The 25,148-nt window shown below is 41.0% G+C and overlaps 1 protein-coding gene across 1 annotated transcript in view; it reads left to right on the top strand.

Annotated features, from left to right (window-relative positions):
- Nucleotides 1–25,148, top strand: part of LOC144529264 (glutamate receptor ionotropic, NMDA 2D-like) — a 132,221-nt gene that overhangs the window by 99,314 nt on the left and 7,759 nt on the right. The window contains exons 9-11 of the mRNA XM_078268264.1: nucleotides 4,883–5,036; nucleotides 20,805–20,930; nucleotides 22,538–22,650. Of these exons, the coding sequence (XP_078124390.1) occupies nucleotides 4,883–5,036; nucleotides 20,805–20,930; nucleotides 22,538–22,650 (393 nt within the window). The remainder of the gene's footprint in view (nucleotides 1–4,882; nucleotides 5,037–20,804; nucleotides 20,931–22,537; nucleotides 22,651–25,148) is intronic.

Below are 25,148 nucleotides of genomic sequence, written 5' to 3'. Positions count from 1 at the left end.
CATAAGCAATAACAACGCTCACAGCAAACAAATAAACATCCCAGTGAAAGCAACATGGGTGGGACTTGTAGAAGCCGCAGCTTGCAGACTGCATTTCCCGTGGCAGTTTAGCTGCCCAGATCACAAACACACTGTGACCCTTTTTTGTGCGCGTCTCAGTGAGATATTGTAGCTATGTTTTTAATTCTTCCTGCATGTACGGTAGCATCGTCGTTTTTTTTCTTATTCCATTGTTTTGTCTCTCTCTTCCCCCCCTCCCCCCCGGTTTTTTGCGTTTACAAATGGGGGGGGGAGGGGGTTTAGTTTGAGTGCGCCTGTGAAATTCGTCTTATCCTCCCTCAAATCCTTTAAAACGCAACCCAGCGAGAGAGACTCGGACCCGAATCGAAGAAAAAAAAAAAAAAGAGAGAAAATATGGAGGGAGGCTGTCGGAAAGATTAGTGCTGGAGAAACGGGGAGAGAGAGGACAACACAGACTGTGAGGCTGTTTGTAAGTGTGTGTGTGTGTGTGTGTGTGTGTGTGTTTTGGCAGATACTCTGCTGTGCTGAGAAATGGAGAGAGAGAGAGAGAGAGGACAACACCGACTGTGAGGCTGTTTTACGTGTGTGTGTGTGTGTGTGTGTGTGTGTGCGTGTGTGTGCGTGCGTGTTGGCAGATACTCTGCTGTTTCCATGTTGCCAATCCCCCTCTGGTGGCTGGATTAATGGAGTTGGTTTAACAGGGGATGCAAATTATCACAGTGTCTGTGTGCGTGGTCTCGTGGTCAGTTTAAGACCGTTAGAGTGGCATTTTGTTGTGGTGCGAGCTTCTTCAAAGGTTTAAGGTTTCAGACTTAGTTTTAGCTTTATGTTTAACGTTTGGTTTCGATTGTGGTTAGGAAAATAGGCCTTTTTTGAAAAAAAAACTTTGATACAAATCATTATCAGGCCGTATTGTGCTTTATTTAACCCCAAACTTCTTGCGTTTAGATTCTTTTTTTCAATTTGTTACACCATTCAAGGGTTGTCTTGTCTAGCTTTTTATTGACCTCCTAACATTTGCTGTGGAATCATTACTAACCTTATAATCTGGTTTAGTTAATGCCCCATAAATGGCTTTGCAAGATCACAAAGTACAGCATGTCTGTTGTCACAGAAAAGGTAGTCTGACTAACTGGATGTAGACTGTTGGTATAAAGCGTGCCATTGGCTGCCTATTTCAGACGACATTCTCCTGGCCTTCCGCTATCCATGCTGTCTTTTTGTTGCAAGGGCACCGTCGCTGCGTCCTGGGAAAGTGTCGCCTAAGACGATGGGGAGTGGTTTACAGAAATACAAACAAGCCGGAACGTTATGTGATGTAATGTTTCTCCAGACCAGGACTGTGGAGGTAGGTTACGCTGGAAATCCAGAGTTCTCGCGAGAGCACAATTTGAATTTGCTCAGCTTAATCTTTCGGATTTGGGTCTGGATTTCCAGGCTAGAGGTAGGTCTGGCAAAGTGAGATTTCTGAGCCTTGGAGGAGAAAACCCAAGCAGCCCCGAGCTGACCAATCACAGTTCTCCGCATTTCTCCTTAGTCACTGTAGCCCCAGCATGTCGTTGGATTTTTGGAGCGTGTGCACTCTAGCTCAAGCATAGCGCACGCCGTACAAGCAAACACTAAGCATGTAACCTCTGAATGCTCACAGTATAAATCCAGCTTTAGGGTTTTACAGGGTCACACACTTTAGGTGAAACCGTGTGTGTGTGTGCGCGTGCGTGTGAGCAGATTTGTGTGTCTGTATGAATGAGTATGTGTGTGTTTGCCTGAGTGTAAATAAGTGTATATATATGCATGTGGTTGCGTGCATGACAATATCCGTATATAATTTGCTAATCGTCGTGATGTCGTTTACAACGCTTCTGTCTCAGATAGGCCTCAGAGATGCAGGTGGTCTCTCTCTCTCTCTCTCTCTCTCTCATTCTCTCCGTCCCCAGCTGCCTCCTGCCCAGCTTTTGTCAGTAACTCATTAAGCTGCTTAATTATGGCGGCAGATGAACATGTGTGCACAGGGACAGCTGAGTCTGTGTGAAAATCTCACATCCAGTCCTGTCCTTGTTTTTTTTCTTCCTGCGGCAGTAATTGTTTTTAATCCAAACCAAAAAAAAAGCAAGCACCATTTTTGTTTCCCTTTTGCAATTGTGCTTAAACCCTACACTACCCTCATCCTTTTCTCTTTACGGCCATTGTATTCTTTTCTACAAACTAAACTCCTCTCACATCCTGACAAAGGTGCATTTCACCAAGGCTACATGTCTGCCTTCCTCAGACTTGTTCTGTGCCTTCAGTGAAAGCCCACACTTATTTCCGCTATTTTTCAATCTTTCATTCTGCCTTACATTTTTTGTCCTTCTTTCTTACATGAATGCCTCCCAATCAGGCAATAATTTCCTACGTCTTTAATATTTTTTCACCCTTCACTGTTAATCATCCTGGTATAATATCTTTTGGTTCCTCCTATGAAGTCTGGTGCAGTAATGAATACTACTTAAACAGAAGGGCCACAGGTGTTGCTTTTCAGACTATTTGAAATGAAATTGAGTAATTATCATGGATTGATTGATCTTGACAAGCAGAGAGGCAACCAATCACACAGTATCAAAAGTGTAAAACATGTGAGTCGTCACACTCCTGCAGAAAATTACTGGGAAGTCGGAATTTCCGAGTTAAATCAGCCATACACACAGTACTGTCCGTTTTCCATGGACTACGGTGTTTGCACGTGCAAAATATCAACTGGAATTGCTAACAATGGCTAACCTGGGTAGAATCCCCCTACCCTGTTGTACCTACCCCAACTTGTAACTGGAACACGGTCAACTCGGATGCAACGTCATTCCCAGTTCCGACCTCTGACTTCCGAGGTTAATGGAACGCAGAAAAAGTCCAACACGGACAGAAACGCTTGCACTTTTGCACTCTGCACATTTGGTCACTCTCTGTACAGCCCTGTAGTGGATCAAATACAAACAGTTGAAATCCAGAACCCAGTCTGAATCTCTTTTTTTGCTTTCTGTGTGCAAGCCCTCCCCTGCTGCACTATACCATTCTTATGTCTGCCTACAAAGCTCTGATTAGTGGATTGTTTTTCTACAACTTGAGACCTAATGTATGCAAATCGCTGAAGGAATGGGCTGCGATTCAGAAGCCTGGAACCAGGGTAGTTTTAAGTCTCTGCAAGTATATTTTTGCAGTTTAAAAACTTGATAGTTGGTTGTACTTGTTGGAAGAATTCCTTGTTGACTAGGAAGTAAAGTGTTTTATGTCTGTAGCAACAGTAACCGTTTAGTTGGAATAGACAGAAGAACAGGGGTTAATATCTGCTGTCTAATAACTTCTACACCATTCTAGCCCTCTATGTTCTGCTGTTACTACTTCACTATTTCAGACATATCTGAGCTCTAGTGGCCTCACCGGTTTAACTTTGGCTCTCCAGCAAGAGCATTAACAGCAAAGATCCTCTATACTAAAGAGAGCGCCTTTTAAGCAGCACCAATGGTATGAAACGGTACACACTTCCTGTCTCCCAAAGGGGCGTGGCCTCATTTGAACGTGTAGTGAGAAGTTATATTTGAATAATTTCTCAATATGTTCTTTTACTAACGTTATATTTACACAGTTAAAAGACATATTTCACATATTACGTTAGGGCGTTCACGGATGTTAGCTGGCGTTAGCTTCTCTGTGTTGCCAGATCTCGCGAGAGTTTGGTCCTGAGACAGAAACAGGTCTCAGGCAAATGTAATTTTCCCCTGATGTGTCCGTCTGAAAAATGCAATGTTAGTGTCAGAATGTTCTGCAGATATGTGGCTTGTGAAAAATGGGTCCATTATCTGTATTGGTGACGATGGGGCAAAAGAATCGCTCATAATCTGTGTTCACGTTCCCTTCACCCGTTGGAATCAACACAGACGGACCTGCCGCTAGTCTCCTAGAGAGGCGTGGCCGTGGCGGAGATCACGTGACAGAGATACAGGAAACCACTCCGAGTTGGGGCGTCTCGGTTCTAAACCGTCTCCGGTAATAGCCATCATGGCTGAACACAGAAAAAAACACCACCTTCAGAATCCCAGAATCCATCAAGAGAAAATGTCAAAGACATCGCCTCACTGCCGCTGATTGACAGGTTCATAACACTGAGTGCTAAACACTTAAGATGTCAACAGAAAAAGAGGCAGAGAACTTTGAAGGATTGTGGCTTTAAGAGCCTGATAAAGGGCGTCTCAGTGGTGTGCGGTCAGGGACCGCAGAGCTTTTTGTCTTGGCAGACTTTTGGGGCAAGGCCAGGACTTGGACAAATGAACTTCTGGTCAGTAGCCAGCTCCTCTAACCTCCACAGTCCCTCCGCTACAGTCAAGTAACCTTTGTTTCCTGCCAGGTGAAACACGACGGAGCTGTGAATTCCCCCCACTGCCTCACCTTCTGACCACCTGAGCTTCATTTACAGCTGTCTGCAGAGCTCTGAGAAGGAACACAGCCCAGTTTCATGTCGCGTGCAAAGACAAAAGAAAACTCACCCATATTTACATCCAGGTCATTAACAACCCATATGAAGTATTTTCACTGAGGAAGGGTGCTTTGGATTTCTCTTTTCAAAGACTTCACTCTGTGCTAATACACACAGTCTTGATGCAATGCTTTGCAGGAGGGTGTAGAGTTCACAAATCTTTTTTTGTTGTTGCCACAATTAAATAAAAGGAAGACCGATAAAAGTTAATGCAGGAAAACGAGCAGGGATTTGAACTTGTGAGATCTAATTTGAAGAGACAGCTTATTGTCTCGTTTGGTAAAAAGGAAATTTCCTTGTCATCTTTTTTGATCTTCTTTGAGTCATTCTAACTCCAGGCGTCCTGTCTTCCAGGTGGTATCCAGCAGGGCTGACATGGCCATCGGTTCTCTCACCATTAACGAGGAGAGGTCAGAGGTCGTAGAGTTCTCCGTTCCATTCGTGGAGACCGGCATCAGCGTCATGGTTTCTCGCAGCAATGGCACCGTGTCGCCTTCTGCTTTCCTTGGTGAGTCGTTGAGTTAAATTCCCTTGTGCCATTTTATGGGGTATGTGTTTATCTGTAGGGACTCAAAATGGGCTTTATTAAATGTACATGTACTGTAGTTTAGTGACTAATTCTTTAAAGGGTCCATATTATGCTCATTTTCAGGTTCAGACTTGTATTTTTGGGTTTCCATGATGATGTTCTTCGAAGGAGTTATTGTGATCAGTCACGGATTATCCTGAATTTCCCAGAATACCTTTTGACATTAAGAAGAATAGGCTGTGATTGTATGGATTAAGGCCAATTCCAGCCCCAAAGTGGTCACCCCCGACTAATTTTAGAGTCGGGCAAAATTTCTGCCGGATTGGTTGGGGTTTGACGTGCAGCATGGCAGTCGCAAAGACTGATTCATTGTTAAAAAAATTAACGATCTTTTGATCGTTTGTCTGTATTTTAACTACGGTAGGATTTCCCAACATGGCTGCTGTCAAAAGATCTATTCCAAACTGTAGTGAACTTGTTTTAGTATTACGGCAGTGGTATCCACAGCAGAGAGTATTGCTAAAACTGTAATCTTGACTGAACGTCTCTGCAGAACAGACAAACCATATCGTCTGCATATATTTTAGCCACCTGGGGCTCCACTTTTTTCTTTTTTGTCTTACTTTGTGTTCATAGTAGAATTGCACAAAGTATCACTGCCTTTCTCTCTTTCTAGTCAACATGGTTGCAAATGGAGTCATCTTGTTTGAATGGATTTTATTGGAATTGTCACAAGCAAAACTGACTGGGGATTCAGTGCTTACATTCAGTGTGAGCATCCACGTTGTGGCCGGTCAACTGATCTGTACGGTGTGAGCATCCGCAGGTTCTGGCCGTTCAGAGAGGCAGATTAAAACGTACAACATTAATACAAATGTGCCAGTGTTTGCCCAGCTTAAAGGACAGACGATTGTGCCTGAAAGGTTGCCAGTTTGATCAAAGACCAACACTTGCCTGCCCCTCATTATTGCTTGTGAGTGTACAGTGGTCAACAGATCAGGCAGTGGTTGTACTGGGCAGGCTCCAGGTATGAATGTGTCTGGAAAAAGTCTGGAAAAAGTCTGAAATTTAAAAATCAGAATTTTAGACCTGAAAAAGTATTATGTTCTAGGTCTTAAATAATTTTAAACAGGTCTTAATTTTCCTACATCCATGTAATTCCCAATCTAATGTAATTAGCTGTATTACAACTACAATTGGAGACCAACATGCACCTTATATTGCAGCCAATTTACACACCAGTCCTTTAATGCCAATGAGGAAATCGGGGACGATGTTTCCGGACTCTGACATCTGGCTTTTTTTGTTGTAATATACTGTAGGTCTTAAATTTCATTCATAATGGTCTTAAAAGGGTCTCACATTTGACTTGGTAAAACCTGCAGAAACCCTGGTAAAAAGACAGCATTGCTCTGAAAGTTTCCCTGTTTAACAAAAGTTGATCCCTCATTCAAAATGCAGTTTGTCTGGTGGCTTATTTGCATTATATTCTGTGAGTGTGGCGGTGGATATCGGTCTCTGAAATAGATTTCTACTACTAAGATTTGTTGAACGTTGAATGATGGTGTGTTTTCAGAAAGAAGAGTGACAGAAAACGAAACGATCATCTGCCTATATGTGAAAGTTTTTACATGTAAAATGATTTTCCATGTCATTTAAATACAAATGTTGTTTCCTATGTGCCTTTTGAGTGGAAATATACATGTCTATATATATACACACACCACTTGCACTTGTCTGCAAAATGGACCCAAAAATGGAAAAAAGACCCTCATCAATAGCTGTTAATCAGCAGTGTTGAAGTGTTACCTTTAATCTGAAGACGTGGGCCTTTAAAGGGACAGTGTACTGATAACTTTCATATTCATGTACAGTGTGTTGTAAATAATCCTCAATTATGTAATAGACCTTCGCTTCTGACCTGCTTTTGTCTCCCACTTGAAAGGGTTCACACTCATGGCTTTGCATTTCAAAGCCAAGCTGTTTGATCCAATATTCTCCAAATGAGCTCCTACAGTGACGTTTTTTTGTTCTTTTCTTTTTTCTTTTGTAAAGTATATGCCTCAGTCTAGTAGGCCTCTCCTACGATGAGAGGGAGAGAGAGAGAGAGAGAGAGAGAGCGAGACTTGTCATGTACGAATATAGACCAGACACCAAAGAGTAAGGGTGAGGTTGAGTGGCTTTGATAGAGCGAGCGATAGAGTTGCTTCCGTGCATACTCTGATACTTTGAACTTTCACATAACTTGTAAGCTTTTAAAGTAGTAAATATAAGATCTGCAACACTCTCTTAATGTGTCAAATCTCCCAATACTTAAAGGGTAATTACTGTTTTTCCCAACCTGGACCCTATTTACCTGTGTTTTTGTGTCTAAGTGACTGATGGGAACAACAATGTTTGACATTGGTCCAGTATTAAGTGAGATCACTGCAGTCGGCAGCGGCGAACCAAGCTACAATGTAAGTTAATAGGGCAATTTTGTAGCTTGTATTTACCTTCACAAAAGTGCTCGTTTTGCCACTGACGGGCTCAGATTAATATTCTATATGTCTGACATTATGGAAAGGATTTCTAAGGAGGTCGACCTTTTTGTTAAAGATTAAGATCCTTTTTTTAAACATAAAAACGTCTGCAAAATTGCGTTTTCTGGTTAAACAGAAAGGTCTCATAGAGGTTTTAAAGGTCTATCTCTGAAGGAATACTATTAATCTGAGCCTGTCAGCAGCAAAACGAGCACTTTTGTGAAGGTAAATACAAGCTGGACAATTGCCTTATTATCTTACATTGTAGCTTGGTTCGCCGCTGCTGACTGAAGCGATCTCACTTAATACTGGACCAATGTCAAACATTGTTGTTCCCATCAGTCGCTTAGACACAAAAACATAGGAAAATAGGGTCCAGGTTGTTGGTAGTTACCCTGTAACTGAATCAGTTTGAAATTGGAGCACTTTACTGTATCACGATTAGAATAAAATTATGATTTTCTCAGTCATTAATGTTTTTTTCCTTATTATAATTTGTAGTTGATGGTTTTCTAATGACCCTGTTTCCCTTGATGGGTCAGTCAAGTTTGTATTATGTTAACAGATACATATTAATGTAATTCACACTAAAAGAGCAATAAATATTCTTTTAGTATGGGATTTGTGAAATAAAGATATTAAAAAATCAACAGAAGACAGCTATTAATAAATAATTAAGAATATTAATATTTACCCACGGAAATAACGTGCCAAAACTCTGATGTACCATGATTAAATTCTATAACAACATACTCTCCAATCAGAGGTTTATTAAAGAGATCAAAACCTCATCTGTTGGTTTTTGTTGAAATACATCTTTCAAATAATGAAATGCAGTGACATTAGCCATCCACCCACCAGCATATACAGATGTGCAGTGTCTGCTTATTCAACAAACAGATGTTTTGTAGTAGGGATGTCACGGGAACCGATACCACTACTCCTTTATGTAGTATGATAATAAAAACAAGACGCGTGATCCAACAATCAGGATAAAGCTACTATAGCTAAATAAAAATAAAAGATTGCTGAAGCAACATGACAACTTTAGATCAAATTAGAAAAGATACAATAACCAAACTGCCTGCAAAACTTAAATTGAATTAAACAACTCCACTTACGTAGTAGTAGTAGTAGTTAACTAATGTACATCAATACAAATATTGACAAAAAAAGTAGCAGTTTTAATATTTGTACCAAAAAGTGTTAATTATCTGATGCAGCCGTTATTATCACATTGTTTTTGTTTGGTGTGTTTTGCTGCTAGTTTCACCACCTGGAACAAAGGATAATGTAGTAGCTTAACCCTCATGTTGTCCTCGGGTCCAATTTGACCCATTTTCAAAATTTCAAAATCAGAAATATGTAGTTTTTTTTAAAATAAAAATTGCCCAAAAATTAGATGGATTTCATACAATGCTCTTCGCACATACAATTCACACTACTTTCATTGAATTTTGGATGTTTTATTCAAGTTTTTGAAATGGTTTCAAAACTGTATTCTGACTAAACTTTTACTCTTTGAAGTCTCTGATTATCCATCAACATACGTTCCTCTAATATTAGTCTAAATATTTCATAATTTCTGCTTTTTTAACCTAAAAATTAGGTATAATTTCCTACAAATGAGGATTATTGTTCCAAAATAAGTGTAAACCTAGTGGTAATAACTTGGTGTTAGTGGTGTTTGGTGGTTGGGTAACAACAGCATCAAAAACGTAAAACAAAACGACAAAAACATAGAGAAAAGCATCAAAAGTGTCAAAGAAACTGATATAAATGTCAGAAAAAGCGTCAAAAAGGTGTTCATTTTTGACCCGGGAGGACAACAAGTGCACGGTCGACGGGAAGACAACACAAGGAATAGTTTGACATTTTGCAAAATACACACGTTCTCAAAATATGAAGCTGGAGCCAGCAGTTAGCGGTTACCTTAGCACGAAGACTCGGAACAGGGGCAAACCAAACAAATCATCTTGATCATATGGACATGATCGTGGTATCGCTCTTTTCATCGAATTCTCTGCAAGAAAGCAAAAAAGCATATGTCAAACTATTACTTCTATCAGAGGTACTTACTTTTTTTTAATCTATATTCAGCAAGGTGTCAATATTATTTCATTCTACTATTGATTTTCTTAGAAGAGCAATTTTTCAAACCTGGAAGCTCCTCCTACATCAAAAGCTGGTTTAAATGTTGCCTTTTTTAATAAAACGTAGCTCTTCAAGGCACATGATTCAAAACAAGTACGCTTCAGAAGTGGACTTATATTCTCCCTTTATCGACCTGGGGTCTCATTTATAAAACTGTGCGTAGGATCCTTACTATAAGTGTACGTACGCCCAAAAGCCCAAAATGGCGTACGCCAAAAAAAAAGTCAGATTTATAAAACCGTGTGTACGCACACCTGTAAGTTCCCTTTATAAATCAGAGATTACCCACAAGTGTGCGTACGTGGATCAGCCTCTTAACACCCGCCCTGTACACGCCCATTTTTAACCATAAATACTCAACGTAAAGCACCTCGTGAATGCTGATCAGTATGTTAATGACCCTGACAGTGGTTCTTTCGTTACACCGAATCATGCCGACTGGCGGATAAAAAGCAAAAAACTTCTCAGACGCTCGGGAATTGCTGCAAATTGATTTATAATTTCGGCCTGTTGTCGCACAGTGTAATGTAACCGGATCTATAGATTACCTTTTATTAATAATATCTTCCAAAACGGCAGGCATTACGGCACTCGGGGACAGCTTCCATATATCAGACCTATATGATAAGATTTAACAGAACTATAAATTATATCCAAACAAGCCTTAGTGATAAAGGTGAAGATTATATATAATATTTATATATAAAAAAAAAAACACTTAGCTGTCTGACATTTCCCTCACGAAACAGCCGGTGGCCCCCAGAGTGGCGAGGACCTGTATTTGGACCGGGATGGCACAGTTCCAGCGCGTTGCCCTCTCTACTGGACCCAATTCAGTACATAGATCCAACAGCACAGCTTTAGGGAATCTAAATCTGAATATTAGCCAGTCATCGTCATGGTCCTTGAAGTTTCTCTCTTGATTCTTCCATTGGGGGTTAGTCCTCCTGTAGGGCCAGCAGTGCCAACATGCAGCATTACGCACGGGGGTCACCGTAGTATAAATATGTTTACAACAGTTAGAGTGATTGTAGACACCTTGCCAAAATCACAGCATCAACTAGTGGTATTCCCCCCCACCCCGAGATACAATTTGAAGACGAAAGTGTAATAGGAAAACACACTTTTCTTCATGCAGGTTGTGTTATGAACAGTATTAAAGATCGGACCGATAATGAGGACATTAAGGGTAACGATTGCGTGAGAGCTTAACGGCTGTATTTCCAGACTTTGACATTTGATGATACATGCACAGTATTAAAGACAGATATTTAGTTATTTACACTGTGTTCTGCCGTTATCTAATGCTGGGTATTTGATGCTATCCTGTATTCCATGGAGTCGGGCCATCTCCTCCTCCTGCGCTCCGTAGAGGACAATGTGACGGTGAGACAGCGCTGATTAAATATTAAGAACGAGTTTTGATTTAAGATTTGAGTTGGAGGTGTTTATTGAACAATTAAAACTCAGTACAAGTGCAAATAGCACTGCTGGATTTAATCTTCCTGATATGGTGTGAAGAAATGTGCGTGAGGCATCAGTACTTAAACATATTAAGAGTAATCATTATTCCCACATGTACTTTCTGCAGTCAGACTTCAGTTCACCACCTCACCATCTGCATCGCCAATTCCTATTTTGTCTCCAAAATGTGCGTAGGCATGGGTCAGAGTTTGCGTGGAGGACCGCACATTCTCCCATCAAGTTTGTTTTTTATAAATAACAACCTTTGCGTGGGAAGTGGCGTACGGACATTTTCAGCCCCGTTTTGTCCGTACGCCACGTTTATAAATGAGACCCCTGAACTTTTCCTCCCACTCCTTAAGGGATCTATTTCATACTTACACAGCTGCAGTAGTGCATCTATCCCTCTGTCAGAGGAGATTTAGGAGACAATCTGAAACATGTCATGGTTGGACGGAGGAGCAGGGCTCCCAAGGCCCTTTTATCTTAAGACCGCCAGCCCACGGGGCTGACAGTGACTACTGTAGCTTTGCATGGTTGTGGGTTTGTGTGAGTCGGAGTATATGTGTGGTGTGTGAGTGGATGGGTTGTTAGGAAGGAGAAAAAGGGCCAGGGAGAAAAGAGACGCACCAGCAACACGTAAGGAAAGGACAAAGGTGAAAGAAAAAATCAACTGGGAAAGAAGAAGTGGAGCAAGCGATCAGGCAGGAAGATTGTTTCTGATGAAGGTGCCTCCGAAAAAACCTCCCAGCCGTTAGAGCTGGGAGCTGGTTAGAGAGGGGAGGAAGAGAGAAGGAAAAGCAGGCAAGGTAGTAAGAAGAGTGAGCAAGGTAGTTGTACTCATTAGATACTGCCGGGATGCTCAAAGGTTCATAGAAATTGATCTAAGGCATCAAGAACGAAGGAAAGGCAGAAGCGAGGAAAGCATTCTGGGAGCTGTGCTGCCTTGGCAACAGCAGATCTTCCTGGGGTCTATATTCAAATAAAATACATGCAATCAACAATGCTTGCACTTACAATTCATACCGTACACAATAAAGTTACATTGACATTGCATCAAACAATACAATTACGTTAACCTACTGTACATATAGCCTACACAACTTTAAAAAACAACAACATTGGAACCATTTCAATTGGTTATCAGGCAGAACAGAACAACTATAATAATCTCAGTCAACATTTATTTTGAAAACATCAAAGGAAACCTATTTTACTTATCTATGCACTCAACATTAGCTTAGACGGTCGCAAATCGTCATTGTTGTCATTATCAAAGTCTACTTTTTATTTGGTTTTAGTATTGTTTCTGTTGTGGAAAAAAAAAAAGAATAATAGTTTTTGAAATTAATACGGGCAAGCAATGTGTTTCCATGCATCGTTTTTCCATGCTATGAAGAAACATTACATATGTCCATCCATCTTCATCCGCTTATCCGGGGTCGGGTCGCGGGGGTAGCAGCTCCAGCAGGGGACCCCAAACTTCCCTTTCCCGGGCCACATTAACCAGCTCCGACTGGGGGATCCCGAGGCGTTCCCAGGCCAGGTTAGAGATATAATCCCTCCACCTAGTCCTGGGTCTCCCCCGAGGCCTCCTCCCAGCTGGACGTGCCTGGAACACCTCCCTAGGGAGGCGCCCAGGGGGCATCCTTACCAGATGCCCGAACCACCTCAACTGGCTCCTTTCGACACAAAGGAGCAGCGGCTCTACTCCGAGCTCCTCACGGATAACTGAGCTTCTCACCCTATCTCTAAGGGAGACGCCAGCTACCCTCCTGAGGAAACCCATTTCGGCCGCTTGTACCCTGGATCTTGTTCTTTCGGTCATGACCCAGCCTTCATGACCATAGGTGAGGGTAGGAACAAAAACTGACCGGTAGATTGAGAGCTTTGCCTTCTGGCTCAGCTCTCTTTTCGTCACAACGGTGCGATAAATTGAATGTAATACCGCACCTGCTGTGCCGATTCTCCGACCAATCTCCCGCTCCATTGTCCCCTCACTCGCGACACATTACATTACATATGTATTTTTTTTTAATTAGCTGTAATAATTGTAGCTCAATTAAATCCTCTAACACCTTGATACACTCAGTGAAAATGAGACCGACACAGACAGACAGGACACAAAGTCTACAAACAACTTACCTAACAAATTAAACTGGCAGAGGACCCAGTAAAGAGGGACGTGAAAATGTAACAAGTGACGAGAAGTGTGTGTGTGTGTGTGTGTGTGTGTGTGTGTGGTCAGCTCCAGTAGCCGCTGTCGCTCCTATTCAAAGATAAAAGCCTTTACAAATGAAGGAGTGCAGCAAAACTTTCAGACCGAACCACCAACTTGTGCTTCTTAACAGTTTATATAACCCCAGTGCATTCTGCTGTGGTCAATTGTTTTTTTTTTGTCTTTTTTTTAATTTTTTTTTAATTTCAAATCAATAACTCTGTGGTATAGTAAACAAATCTGCTGTCTAATGTTCAGTGCAGCACTGGAGCATAGGTCTGTTTCCCACACAGCAGATATTTTGACTTATAGCAGGTAAAGCACAGGTGGCACTAATACCATTAACATGGCTTTTGTTCTATTCAACAAAATAGCATGCACACACACCAGCACCCTGACTCTGACACGGCTAAATGGAATTCACCTATCATTAATTATATTATTCAGGCATGTGCATTTCCTACTCTGTTTTGTCAAAATGTCTTCTGTGATGAAGGCCTATTAGTTGAGTCAGAAAGGAGCATCAAGTTCTCTTCCAACATCTTGCTACAGTTTTTATTTTTTCATTCATTCATTAAAGGACAATTCCGGCGCAAAACGAACCTAGGGGTTAATAACAGATGTGTACCCACTCGATCGCTCTCTGGGACATGATTTCATGCTCAAACTATCACCACACTTCAACGGTAGCATAATGAAGGTCCCTAAATGTAAACCGAAGCATTGAGAACTTTGTAAGTGTACAGACAGTTTATTAAAAAAGATTATAAAGACAGTCGCGTTCTCGTATACAGGCGGCCGCTGTGTTGGGAGCTACTGTCTTTCTATTAACTATCTTTTTAATAAACTGTCTGTACACTTACAATGTTCTCAATGCTTGGGTTAACATATCCCAGAGAACGATCGAGTGGGTACACATGTTCTTAACCCCTAGGTTCGTTTTGCACCGGAATTGTCCTTTAATTCATGGGTCATGGATAGGAAAAAATTGTAAATAACAGTAAGTGAGAGTAATATTACATACATATGCACATACATGGGGTTATATGATGTTGTCTGTAAAAACTAGGCTTCTCACTGCTTTTAACAGAAGACATCCTATTACCCCAATCCTGGCTTCTTTCCATTGGCTCCATGTTTGTTTTAGAATTGATTTTAAGATTTTACTGATCACTTTTAAAGCCTGTATGGGTCTGGCTCCCAGCTACATAGCAGAAATGTTGTCCCCGTATGAGCCAGCTCGTAGCCTAGCTCCTCAGACAATTACCTTTTAGCCGCTCCGAAGTCAAGGCTTAAATCTAAGGGTGACCGTGCTTTTGCCATTAGGACCCCTTTACTTTGGAACGATCTGCCTGGAGACATAAACCTCGCAGGATCAGTGGACTCTTTTAAAGCAACACTATGTAACTTTTCCCTCGTTGGTCCCCCTACAGGTTGTCTCATTGGAACTACAGCCGCGCGGCTTTAAGTCACTTCTCAAATCTAATTTTTTTTAGACTTGCTTTTTTGTGATGTCGGCCCCACTCTTTGGTTTTCTGTTATTTTTACTGACCTCATCTGCCTTGCTTGTCTGTCAAAGCACTTTGTAAACTTTGTTTTTAAAAGTGCTATACAAATAAAGTTATTATTATTAGTATTATACATGTGCATACAGTTTATATGAAACAGGTGATAAATGTAAGAGAAAAACAAAGCACAGTACTAGTTCATGATTTAATATAAATCAGCAGTAGCCTATACTGGCAATGTTTGTAGACACTGACACTTTCCAAAATCATTCAAGAAACTACGATTCAGTGGTTTCTTTAATGCCTCACGAAGCACTATAACCAAATGGTAGTACAAGATTCCATTTCCCGATGCACTTGTCTTCCTGGTGTGAATTACATTAAATAATATATGCGCATGGCATTTGCATAATACACACCCCAGGTGCACACTATGGCAGCATGGAAATGGAATGAGCAGGTATACTGTGTTAATGGCAATAGTGTGGTTGTCGTACGTTCCATATGGAAACTGAAATATTAATGTGGTCCATTTAAAACGTCTTAATTGGAGAATACCTCACTCTAATTACTGTCCATAATGGCGTTATTATGTAAATGTAGCCGGTGGCATGTCATACGTTACCTTGTCCTCGTCCTTTGCTGCTCTGGTTCTCACTACAGAGATTCACTCAGGCTCACAGTGTGGTGTTCTCCCTCTGAACACAAGCCGACTTCTCAGCGCTATAAGGTACTAAGGTCACCAGTTAGAATCCCTGGACCTGCTGGGAGCATGTTGGCAAGCAAAATGAATAAGTAATGCTGTCACTTTAAGTACCAAACTGCTGCTTAAATGCCCTTCGGTAAAGGCACGTAAGCCTCATTAACCCCAACCTTAACCCCATCTGCTCCGGCCGATCTGCTCACTGGAACCAGTACCAGACTGTTTACCCCCGGAAGCTCTCTGGTGTGAATTCTTTTTTTTAAACAGGGCATCATTTCCAAAGAGCATAATGTCTTCTCCTAACGTTCCCTTGTGAAATACGGGGTTATATAAATAGATCTACTGTTGTCCAAACATGGCTATATAGCTGCTGGGACTCAATGAGAGTGTGCATGAATGCAGAATAAAACAAGGCTGACAGCACTTTGAAAACGACACGCAGCTGCTTTACACTCCTCTCCCGTCAGAGAAAAGGACAATAAATCAAACGGAACCTTTAGTGTTCGCAGTGCATCGCGTAATTATTTACACACTTCCACTGCCAGGCCGATTTTGATTTAACCACAGGGATATACAGTATGTGACTGGATTAATTCATTCAGTCATTTTACTAGGGGTGGTGGTAAAATAACCTGTTAAATAAAAGGAACATTTAGTTCATGTTCTGTATAGTAGACTCAGTCGCTGTAATATTTGGTTAGAAAAATACTTCAGACCGAAGAACACAATCGCATACAGGTAAAACTCAAAAAAAATAAAGTTAATTTATTTCAGTAATTCAACTTAAAAGGTGAAACTAATATATTATATAGACTCATTACATGCAAAGCGAGATATTTCAAGCCTTTATTTGTTATCATTTTGATGATTATGGCTTACAGCTTGTGAAAACCCCTGAGCCTTTAAATGGTCTCTGTCTGGTTCAGTAGAACTCACAATCATGGGGAAGACTGCTGACCTGACAGTTGTGCAGAAAGCCATCATTGACACCCTCCACAAGGAGGGAAAGCCTCAAAAGGTAATTGCAAAAATAAGTTGGATGTTCTCAAAGTACTGTATCGAAGCACACATAATAGAAAGTTAAGTGGAAAGTGGGAAAAGTGTGGAAGAAAAAGGTGCACAAGCAGCAGGGATGACCGCAGCCTGGAGAGGATTGTCAGGAAAAGGCCATTCAAACGTGTCCACTCCTTCACACGGAGTGGACTGAGGCTGGAGTTACTGCATCAAGAGCCACCACACACAGACAGATCCTGGACATGGGCTTCAAATGTCGTATTCCTCTTGTCAAGCCGCTCCTGAACAACAAACAGCGTCAGAAGTGTCTTACCTTGGCTAAAGAAAAAATGAACTGGTCTGTTGCTCAGTGGTCCAAAGTCCTCTTTTCTGATGAGAGCAAATTTTGCATCTCATTTGGAAACCAAGGTCCCAGAGTCTGGAGGAAGAATGGAGAGGCACACACTCCAAGATGCTTGAAGTCCAGTGTGAAGTTTCCAGTCTGTGTTGATCTGCTGATGTTGGTCCACTGTGCTTTATTAAGTCCAGAGTCAACGCAGCCATCTACCAGGACATTTTAGAGCACCCCGTGCTTCCTTCAGCAGACAAGCTTTATGGAAATGCTGACTTCATTTTCCAGCAGGACTTGGCACCTGCCCACACTGCCAAAAGTACCAAAACCTGGTTCAATGACCATGGGATTACTCTGCTTGATTGGCCAGCAAACTCGCCTGACCTGAACCCCATAGAATCTATGGGGCATTGCCAAGAGAAAGATGAGAGACATTAGACCGAACAATGCAGAAGAGCTGAAGCATCCTGGTCTTCCATAACACCTCAGCAGTGCCACAGGCTGACAGCATCCATGCCACGCCGCATTGAGGCAGTAATTCATGCAAAAGGGGCCCAAACCAAGTACTGAGTACATATGCATGATTATACTTTTCAGAGGGCCGACATTTCTGTATTTAAAATCCTTTTTTTATTGATTTCATGTAATATTCTAATTTTCTGAGATTTTTAATTTGGGGTTTTTATAAGCTGTGAGCCATAATCATCAAAATTATAACAGGCTTGAAGTATCTCGTTTTGCATGTAATGAGTTGAATTACTGAAATAAATGAACTTTTGCACGATATTCAAATTGTTCGAGTTTCACCTGTATTTTAAATCGCCTCCCTCAGGCTACACTAAACATATACTATGAGACAAAAAAAAGCTTCGCAGAACACTCAATGTTTTACACAAACACATATTTTGCACAAAAATCTTTTAAATCCAAAGCCACATATAAATAGCTCATAAAGTTAATGAAAATTGCAACAAAATAGTCGTTCAGGTCTTAAGACCGTTCTTCTCATGGCTAGACTCCGTAATGTATAAACATAAAGCATAACATTTAACAGTAACTTGCTCTGCCACGCTGGAGCAGTTGTGTTTCTTTGGCAAACAAATTGTCTTCTGTACACTTTATCACGTTATCAATTCATTAAGTATCTGTGCAATCTAGTATAATTCAATACAGGAGCGCTGCAACAAATCCTTCCTTTGGGAAGACGGTTTAAGACAGACAATGTTTTTGTTTTGCTCACAGTGTGCCAGACAGATGTTGATTTAACTCGGTGGTCTTTGTTGAGGCTGTAGTTTGCGGTGATGATTTATTGGACTGCACTCATGTATATAAATCTGGTAGACAAGCATAAGGAGGACCTCTCAGTATAACACATAACATTGAAGGAAATCTTGTCAGACACTGCTGTATTTTACTAAATTGCATTATATTGTTCAGTAAAATAAACTGGTACCGTACACTACAGGTGGTGTAGTGTGGTCTTTTTTTTTTTTGCTTGCTTATTAGAAGAATCAATCAATACATATCTGCAAGTTCAAAGCTCACAAGCTGTGACCAGTGCTGCTAACTCTTTTCCAATGAAAGTAGCTGTAGCACTAGCCCCGAAAGTCGCTAAAAGTCGGCAGATGATGTCATTGCGCACATTTTGCATGAAGCTTAGTGGTTGTGTTGGCTGACTGCCTGCGCATAGCGCAAGAGGAGAGGGAGCAATCCTGTGCTGTTGGCAGAAGAGCTGTGGACTGTGATTACTCTTAGCAGTATTCATGGGAATGAATTACAATATCATTTTCGCTTTTCCCCTGATGGTCTAAATAAGTCACTAAATTGTTGCAACTCGCTTTTTAGAAATAAAGTGGCTAAGAGAATAATGTGGCATTAATGTGATAGGCTACCAATACCAAGTATCGGGTATTTCATTTGGTACCTTGTTTTTGTACTTCATTTAACGCCCATATTGTGAATGGAAGCATCTTGGCACACTAAACTGCCAACTCCGTCAAACACGCCACGCTTGACTTCACCACACCGCAGACTGTATGGGTTGTAGCTGCTGTTGTAGTGGGCCAATCACACGTCGCAAATTGATGAACGCTGGCAGTGATTGGCTGCGAGCACAACCATACAAATAGTATTTTTTTTTTTCAAAATCTGGTTACAAAGAGGATTGCATCAGTTTGACTGGAGAAGTTCAGATACTACTTGGTACTGGGTTATTCCTGTTGACATTGTAACACTATAGATATGATATGACAGCAAATACACAAAAGCATAATAGGTCTGCTTTAAATGTATCGACTAACGAAACCCAGCCCTAGTTGTGACAGAGCTGGTGGAAAATGCAATAGCCCAAAGACCCTCTTCATATTTTTAGCTGTCGACCCAATTATTGTTCCTAGCACGTCAACCAATCACCCATCACCATTTAAAACAAAAATGGAATAACACTATGGCAATTTCTGGTGCCAGTCACTTAGCAACAGGTGACATCAACCACCATCAGAAAAGCTTTATTGTCCATTACAAGACATTCAAGCAGCACTTGAATAGCAGGCCTATTGTGACTTTGGCTTCCCATGTTCCCAAACCACAGCCTCACAAGTTAAAGGCAGAATTGTATTTCTGCTGACATCAGTCTAGTTTTCAATACAACATTAACAAGAAATGATGTTCCATGTCTTTAGTGAATCCTCCTGAAAAGGCAGGGATTTAAAAAAATATACTATAATAGCATACTTTTCTTCTTTTTTTTTTTCTTCTTCCTCTACTCAGAGGCATTATATTATATTTTATGATATTGAGGAGTTTTTGATTCACCTCCTTGTGAGTGTTGAAAACATCTAGTTTTGGTCTTTTCTTTTGCTTTTTTTTAGAAAACAGAACAGTGTCTCTCTGTGTGGATGATTCTATGATTTGTTTATGTTTCTACCAAAGTCTGATAAAACAATAGAACATAAAACCAAAATCGAATGAAAAGATGTGTTAACAAAATGTTCACAGGGTACACTGCGACAAACCTGAATGGAAATAAAACCTGCAGCCTCTTGGTCCTCATGGCAGACTTAAAAGCATATTAACCCTGTCTGGCAGTAAGTTTAATGGATAAATCCCGAGCCTCTCCACCTGCTCCCTCACCGCACTTCTCTCAGCGGGGGAGCAGCAGCTAAGAGCCTCCTATGTAAACAGTGCTTGTTGCTCTTTGGTATGTCGGCACACAGTCTCTTCCTGGATGCAACGCTGACAGACGAAGGTGTTGTTGAGTCGACCCAGCGGCTCAGCTCGGGTCTCTGGTGCTGTTTGATTAGCGTTACAGCTGCTACTGCGGCTGTTGTCAGCGTCGGCAGCAAAATCCTTCGCTAATTTGGCAAATCTCAGAAGTCTCTGCTCGTTTGCCCTGCCGGCAGCTACTGTAGACTCACACCCATTTCTTAAGAAGGACGAGACGAAGGGGGAGGCAATCTCTTCCTGTCTGTTTACTACAGTAAGCTCATTTGCTTTGTCATGCAGTTCATGACTCGGCTCATTTCTGAAAGCAAAATGATAAAATACCAAAAAAACTAGGACCTTCAGAAAGAGCAGAGCACAAACTGTGGTTTGTCTCACCAAACAGTTATTGAACCAAGCCACTTAACTATTCTTATTGCAACACGTTAAAAGGTGGTCCAGTGGGTGACCGAGGTTTCTTTTAACTTTTGAGTTTCAGGACACAGTTTGTTTGTCCACAGTCCAGCTGTGACAGACAGTTTACCGTTTGATAAAGTGGTACTTTACAGATGACAGGCAAACTTCAGGAACTTTGTCTGACATTTGCATGTGTGTGTTTGTGTGTGTTGCAGAGCCCTACAGCCCGGCAGTGTGGGTGATGATGTTTGTGATGTGCCTGTCGGTGGTGGCTGTCACCGTCTTCATCTTTGAGTTCTTCAGCCCCGTGGGATACAACCGCAGCCTGCAGAGCGCCAAGAGTAAGAGACGGCGCGCCAATCAACCCGCCGCCACTGCTCATTTCACAACATTATTACCAACGTGTCACTTTGTCAGTTATGTAAGCGAGTGGGGGGGCTGATTTGAGGAGGGTGTGTGCTCAATTTATGCAAAGCATCCCACTTTTCTTAACAAAAGTCAAAACAATCTCTCCACCACCCACGTTCGGGCTTATTTAATTTGAATTACAAACACTGACGGGGCCATGGTGGTTGATTTTGACATTTTTACAGTACTTGTCAGTTCATCATTTATTCTAGCTGTTTACTGGCTGATCCTCTTTACTGCTACATTCATTTTTCATAATCATTTAGAAATGTTATTCATTACTTTGTAATAATTCGAACACAAGTGGAATTATACAGAACTGTAGTGACAGTTAGGGGTTGTTCATCACCGGTTGTCAGTTCTAGTTTCTCCTGTACTAAACACCTCTGCCTCCGTTCATCATCATTTTCAAACAAACGGCGTTTACCTATTCTTCTTATTCTACAAAACATCTAAGAACAGGATATGATAAGTGGAGACTAGAGAAGCTCGTACACCACCAGTTACGTTGAAAAAATAAATTACAGTAGGCCTGCATGTGTTATGTTGTGGGTTAAATTAACCCACGGCACTCACTGTAGATATCATTTCATAATTATTGTTAATACACTTTTTCAAGAAAAATTTAGGCTAAGTGTTTGTATCTTGCAATATTTCCTGCAATGTACACACATAGTTTTACTGTTGAGTACTTGTCCTGCGATAGACTACGGACTCTGTACTACATTTAACACTTGAGGAAGTAGGGCTGGACATCGTTCAAAATCGTTCAATTTTGATACCTCAGTTTTGATGCCGGTTCCTTAACGATACTTTTTTGATACCATATGTTTTCAAATCCATTTCAACATCAACAAAAATACATTAAACACAAAACTTTTCTTTTCCACCTTAATTGTGAATCAAAACAGTTATCAATACTTTTGGATGGGGGTGCGCCAGTCAGATACTCAGGATTGGTATCTTTTGGAACTTTAAAAACTTTTTTTTGCCACAACATGAACATATTATAAATAATAAATAAATAAACAAATACATTGTGTACAGGCTAATATTGAACTAACTAAAATAACAAAGACTTTAACAGTAAACTTGGTGACTGCCCTGTTGTCAACATTGAACTAATGAAGAACTAACTTAAGTACAAAGGAATGGAATTGAATCACCTTGTTGCTGAAAGGTGCTGTAGAAATAAAGTTGCCTTGCCTTACAACCTCAGCCTGTCAGTCAGTAATCAGGGCATAGAAACTACTGTTGTGCCTGCTTGTCTCAGAGGAAGTGTAACGTCACGTTTTTTTCTCCCATCCTGGAAGGCTGTGTAGACTAGCCAGACCCTCCTCTGCAGCACTGGGGAGGAAGGTCTGGCAATGTGACACTAGCCAAAGTGTAATATCCTAAATGCTTGATGTATGTCTGTCTTTGTCTGTCTGTCTGTCTGTCTGTCTCTCTCTCTCTCTCTCTCTCTCTCTCTCTCTCTCTCTCTCTCTCTCTCTCTCTCTCTGTCTCTGTCCTTCTCTCTCTTTCTCTTTCTCTCTCTCAGAGTCAGGTGGGTCTAAGTTCACCATAGGGAAGTCCGTCTGGCTGCTGTGGGCGCTGGTCTTCAACAACTCTGTGCCTGTGGAGAATCCCAGAGGAACCACCAGCAAGATCATGGTGATTACACCACCTGACTCATTCACCTGCACATATTATTCCGGTTTTTGTCCTTATTTCGAAAAAAGATGATACTTTGACTAAGCTGTTTAGATGGCTAATTATAGTGAATATACCACTAATATTCCCGTTTACAGTACACGTACACTACTCATGCAAAATAGGATTTCTTTCACAGTTTTACACCGGTGGAGGACTTGTTGGACCATGCAAACACAGCCTCCTACTTTCATTCCTTCAACAACCTTTTTAAAAAACGTTGGCATTGCGATGAATATCCCAAAAACCCATTGAAAACATATTAATAATATATAAGTATTTTGTTTAAAAGTAGGTGTGTTTCTCCTTTTCTTTCTCTACCGCAGCCCTGCAAACTGTTGGCTAGTTGGTTTGTTCAACGCACAAAGCAGACCATAAGCCGGAAACAGTAGAGCTGGGCATCGAGAGCCGGTTTCAACTTGGAATCGTTTCAAAAATTACAATGGAATATTTTTTTTATCAGAATCGTTTGGAATATTTGGTTTAGAATCCGATCATCGGTTCCAAATTTAACACAAGTGACTTGTTTTCCGTAGCGGCCGGCGTACTTCCAGGTGCTTGTTGTGTGTTACAACACAGCACAGTAAGCGGCGTTCTAAAGTGTGGCTTTATTTTACATTGAAATAGCCCGGTAAAACTGTAACTCACCACTGAATAAAAATAGAATGTTCCTCTTATCTGTGAAATAAGCATGTGACCCGTTTCAACTCCAAGCCCCAACGAATCTGAATCGAGAACCGATAACTGGAATCGAAAAGAAGAATCGGAATTGGAATCAGAATTGTTGAAATCAAAGCGATAAGTAAACAGGCAAGAGGACGTAAAACTGTCGCACACTGCAGGTTTGAGAGGCATGCTTCTCAAACCCAAATAATACCGGCATATCCCACACGTCTTCATCGGAAAATGCTATATTCGGAAAAAGGCCTTATTCGGAATATCCAAACAGAATATGCTGTTTACATGACCTGAAACATATTTGGAATATTGTCATATTAGGAATAATATGTGGAATATTGTTGTGCATGTTAGTGTACTCAGTGACTGACTCGTTAGTTTGACTGGCTGGTAGCTTGTTTTATTTGGGAGGTGGAGGACAACTCAACCACTAGAAGGCAATGGTTCGATGATTGACCATTGAAACAATGTAGTTTTAGAATTTAAATGTTTTAAATATCTTTTTTTCTCCATGTGGTAAATACCTAGACGTCTAAAATCTTCCACTTTTCAATCAATTTTAGCCCAGAAACTTATCACATCACTGCTTGCTGATCAGCATTAGTAGTCCATTGAGTTTAGTATTTACCTATTGGAGGGGTTCATTGATTGAAAAGTGTATTGACAGGTGAAAATATAACACAATACCGCTCCATCTACAACTTTATCTTGACTTCACAATTTCAGTTTTTTCCCCTCTGACAGTGGCACATCCCTAATTTGCATTATAATGAAGAAAAGACGTATGAGCCGGTGCAATCAGTTCGAGAGTGCTCATTCAGTTGTTTCACCGCAGTGGTCTTTTTAATACCTGCTGTTGCTCTCTGCACCTCACGACATAAAAATAAAAATCAGTTGAAGGTTTTTCCACCTCTGCTGCAGAGCCAAGGAGCCACAGGAGGTTTTTTCTGCTTAATGTCGCACAAATGTTTTTTCAACCCCAATCATCTCAAGAGCTCATTAGCTGCTCAAACGACTTTACGGAAGGGGGTCCGAGGCGAGATTGTCACTTCTTTTTTTTCTGGAATTGTTTGTTGTTAAACTGTTGCTTTGCTTTATGTCACCTTGCAGGTAGAGCAAGATTCATGTTTCCGTAGCCCATCATACGCCATTTTCTTGTATTCAACGATGGAAGACAAAATCCATATCTCACAACACATGCCAGTTAGAATATCGTATCAGACAACCATAACTAATCACAAGCAACGCAACAAGATTCTCTTCGGTCCCCCTACAGGTTGGAAGCGGAATTGTCCATTACCGCTGTCGTAATGTCTCATTCGAACTACAGATCCGCTACCCGATCTGGCAAACGTGCATAGTGCGGTTATAGCCGATAGAGGGCCGTTCACCCTGTTACCAGTTGATGAACCACTGAAACAATTTTGGAAACATTATTTTAAGGTACAAAATAATCTTTGGTGTTGCTTTAATAAAGGCTTATTCTCAAAATGACTTCCATATATTTGTTAATTTTTCATTCCTACATAAGCCTGTTCAGGGTCATCGTCCCAGCATGCACTCTATTGATAATTGACATGTATTATTGAGATCATACATTAAAGTTGTATTGGTTTTACATTGGCCCAAAGGTCATGGATCTCTCCAGGGAGCCGTTGTAAGCAAGGAGTCTGTCCTTCAACCCTTCTGTTGGGACAAATCCTCCATAGAAGTGTCCTTTAGCAAAACACTCCTAATTCACTAACATTACTTATTTTTATATTATTCCTCAATTGCCAGCG

This window comes from Sander vitreus, chromosome 14 (assembly GCF_031162955.1).
Source record: "Sander vitreus isolate 19-12246 chromosome 14, sanVit1, whole genome shotgun sequence".
In the NCBI taxonomy this organism is placed as follows: domain Eukaryota; kingdom Metazoa; phylum Chordata; class Actinopteri; order Perciformes; family Percidae; genus Sander; species Sander vitreus.
This window is presented reverse-complemented; position numbering and strand designations above follow the sequence as displayed.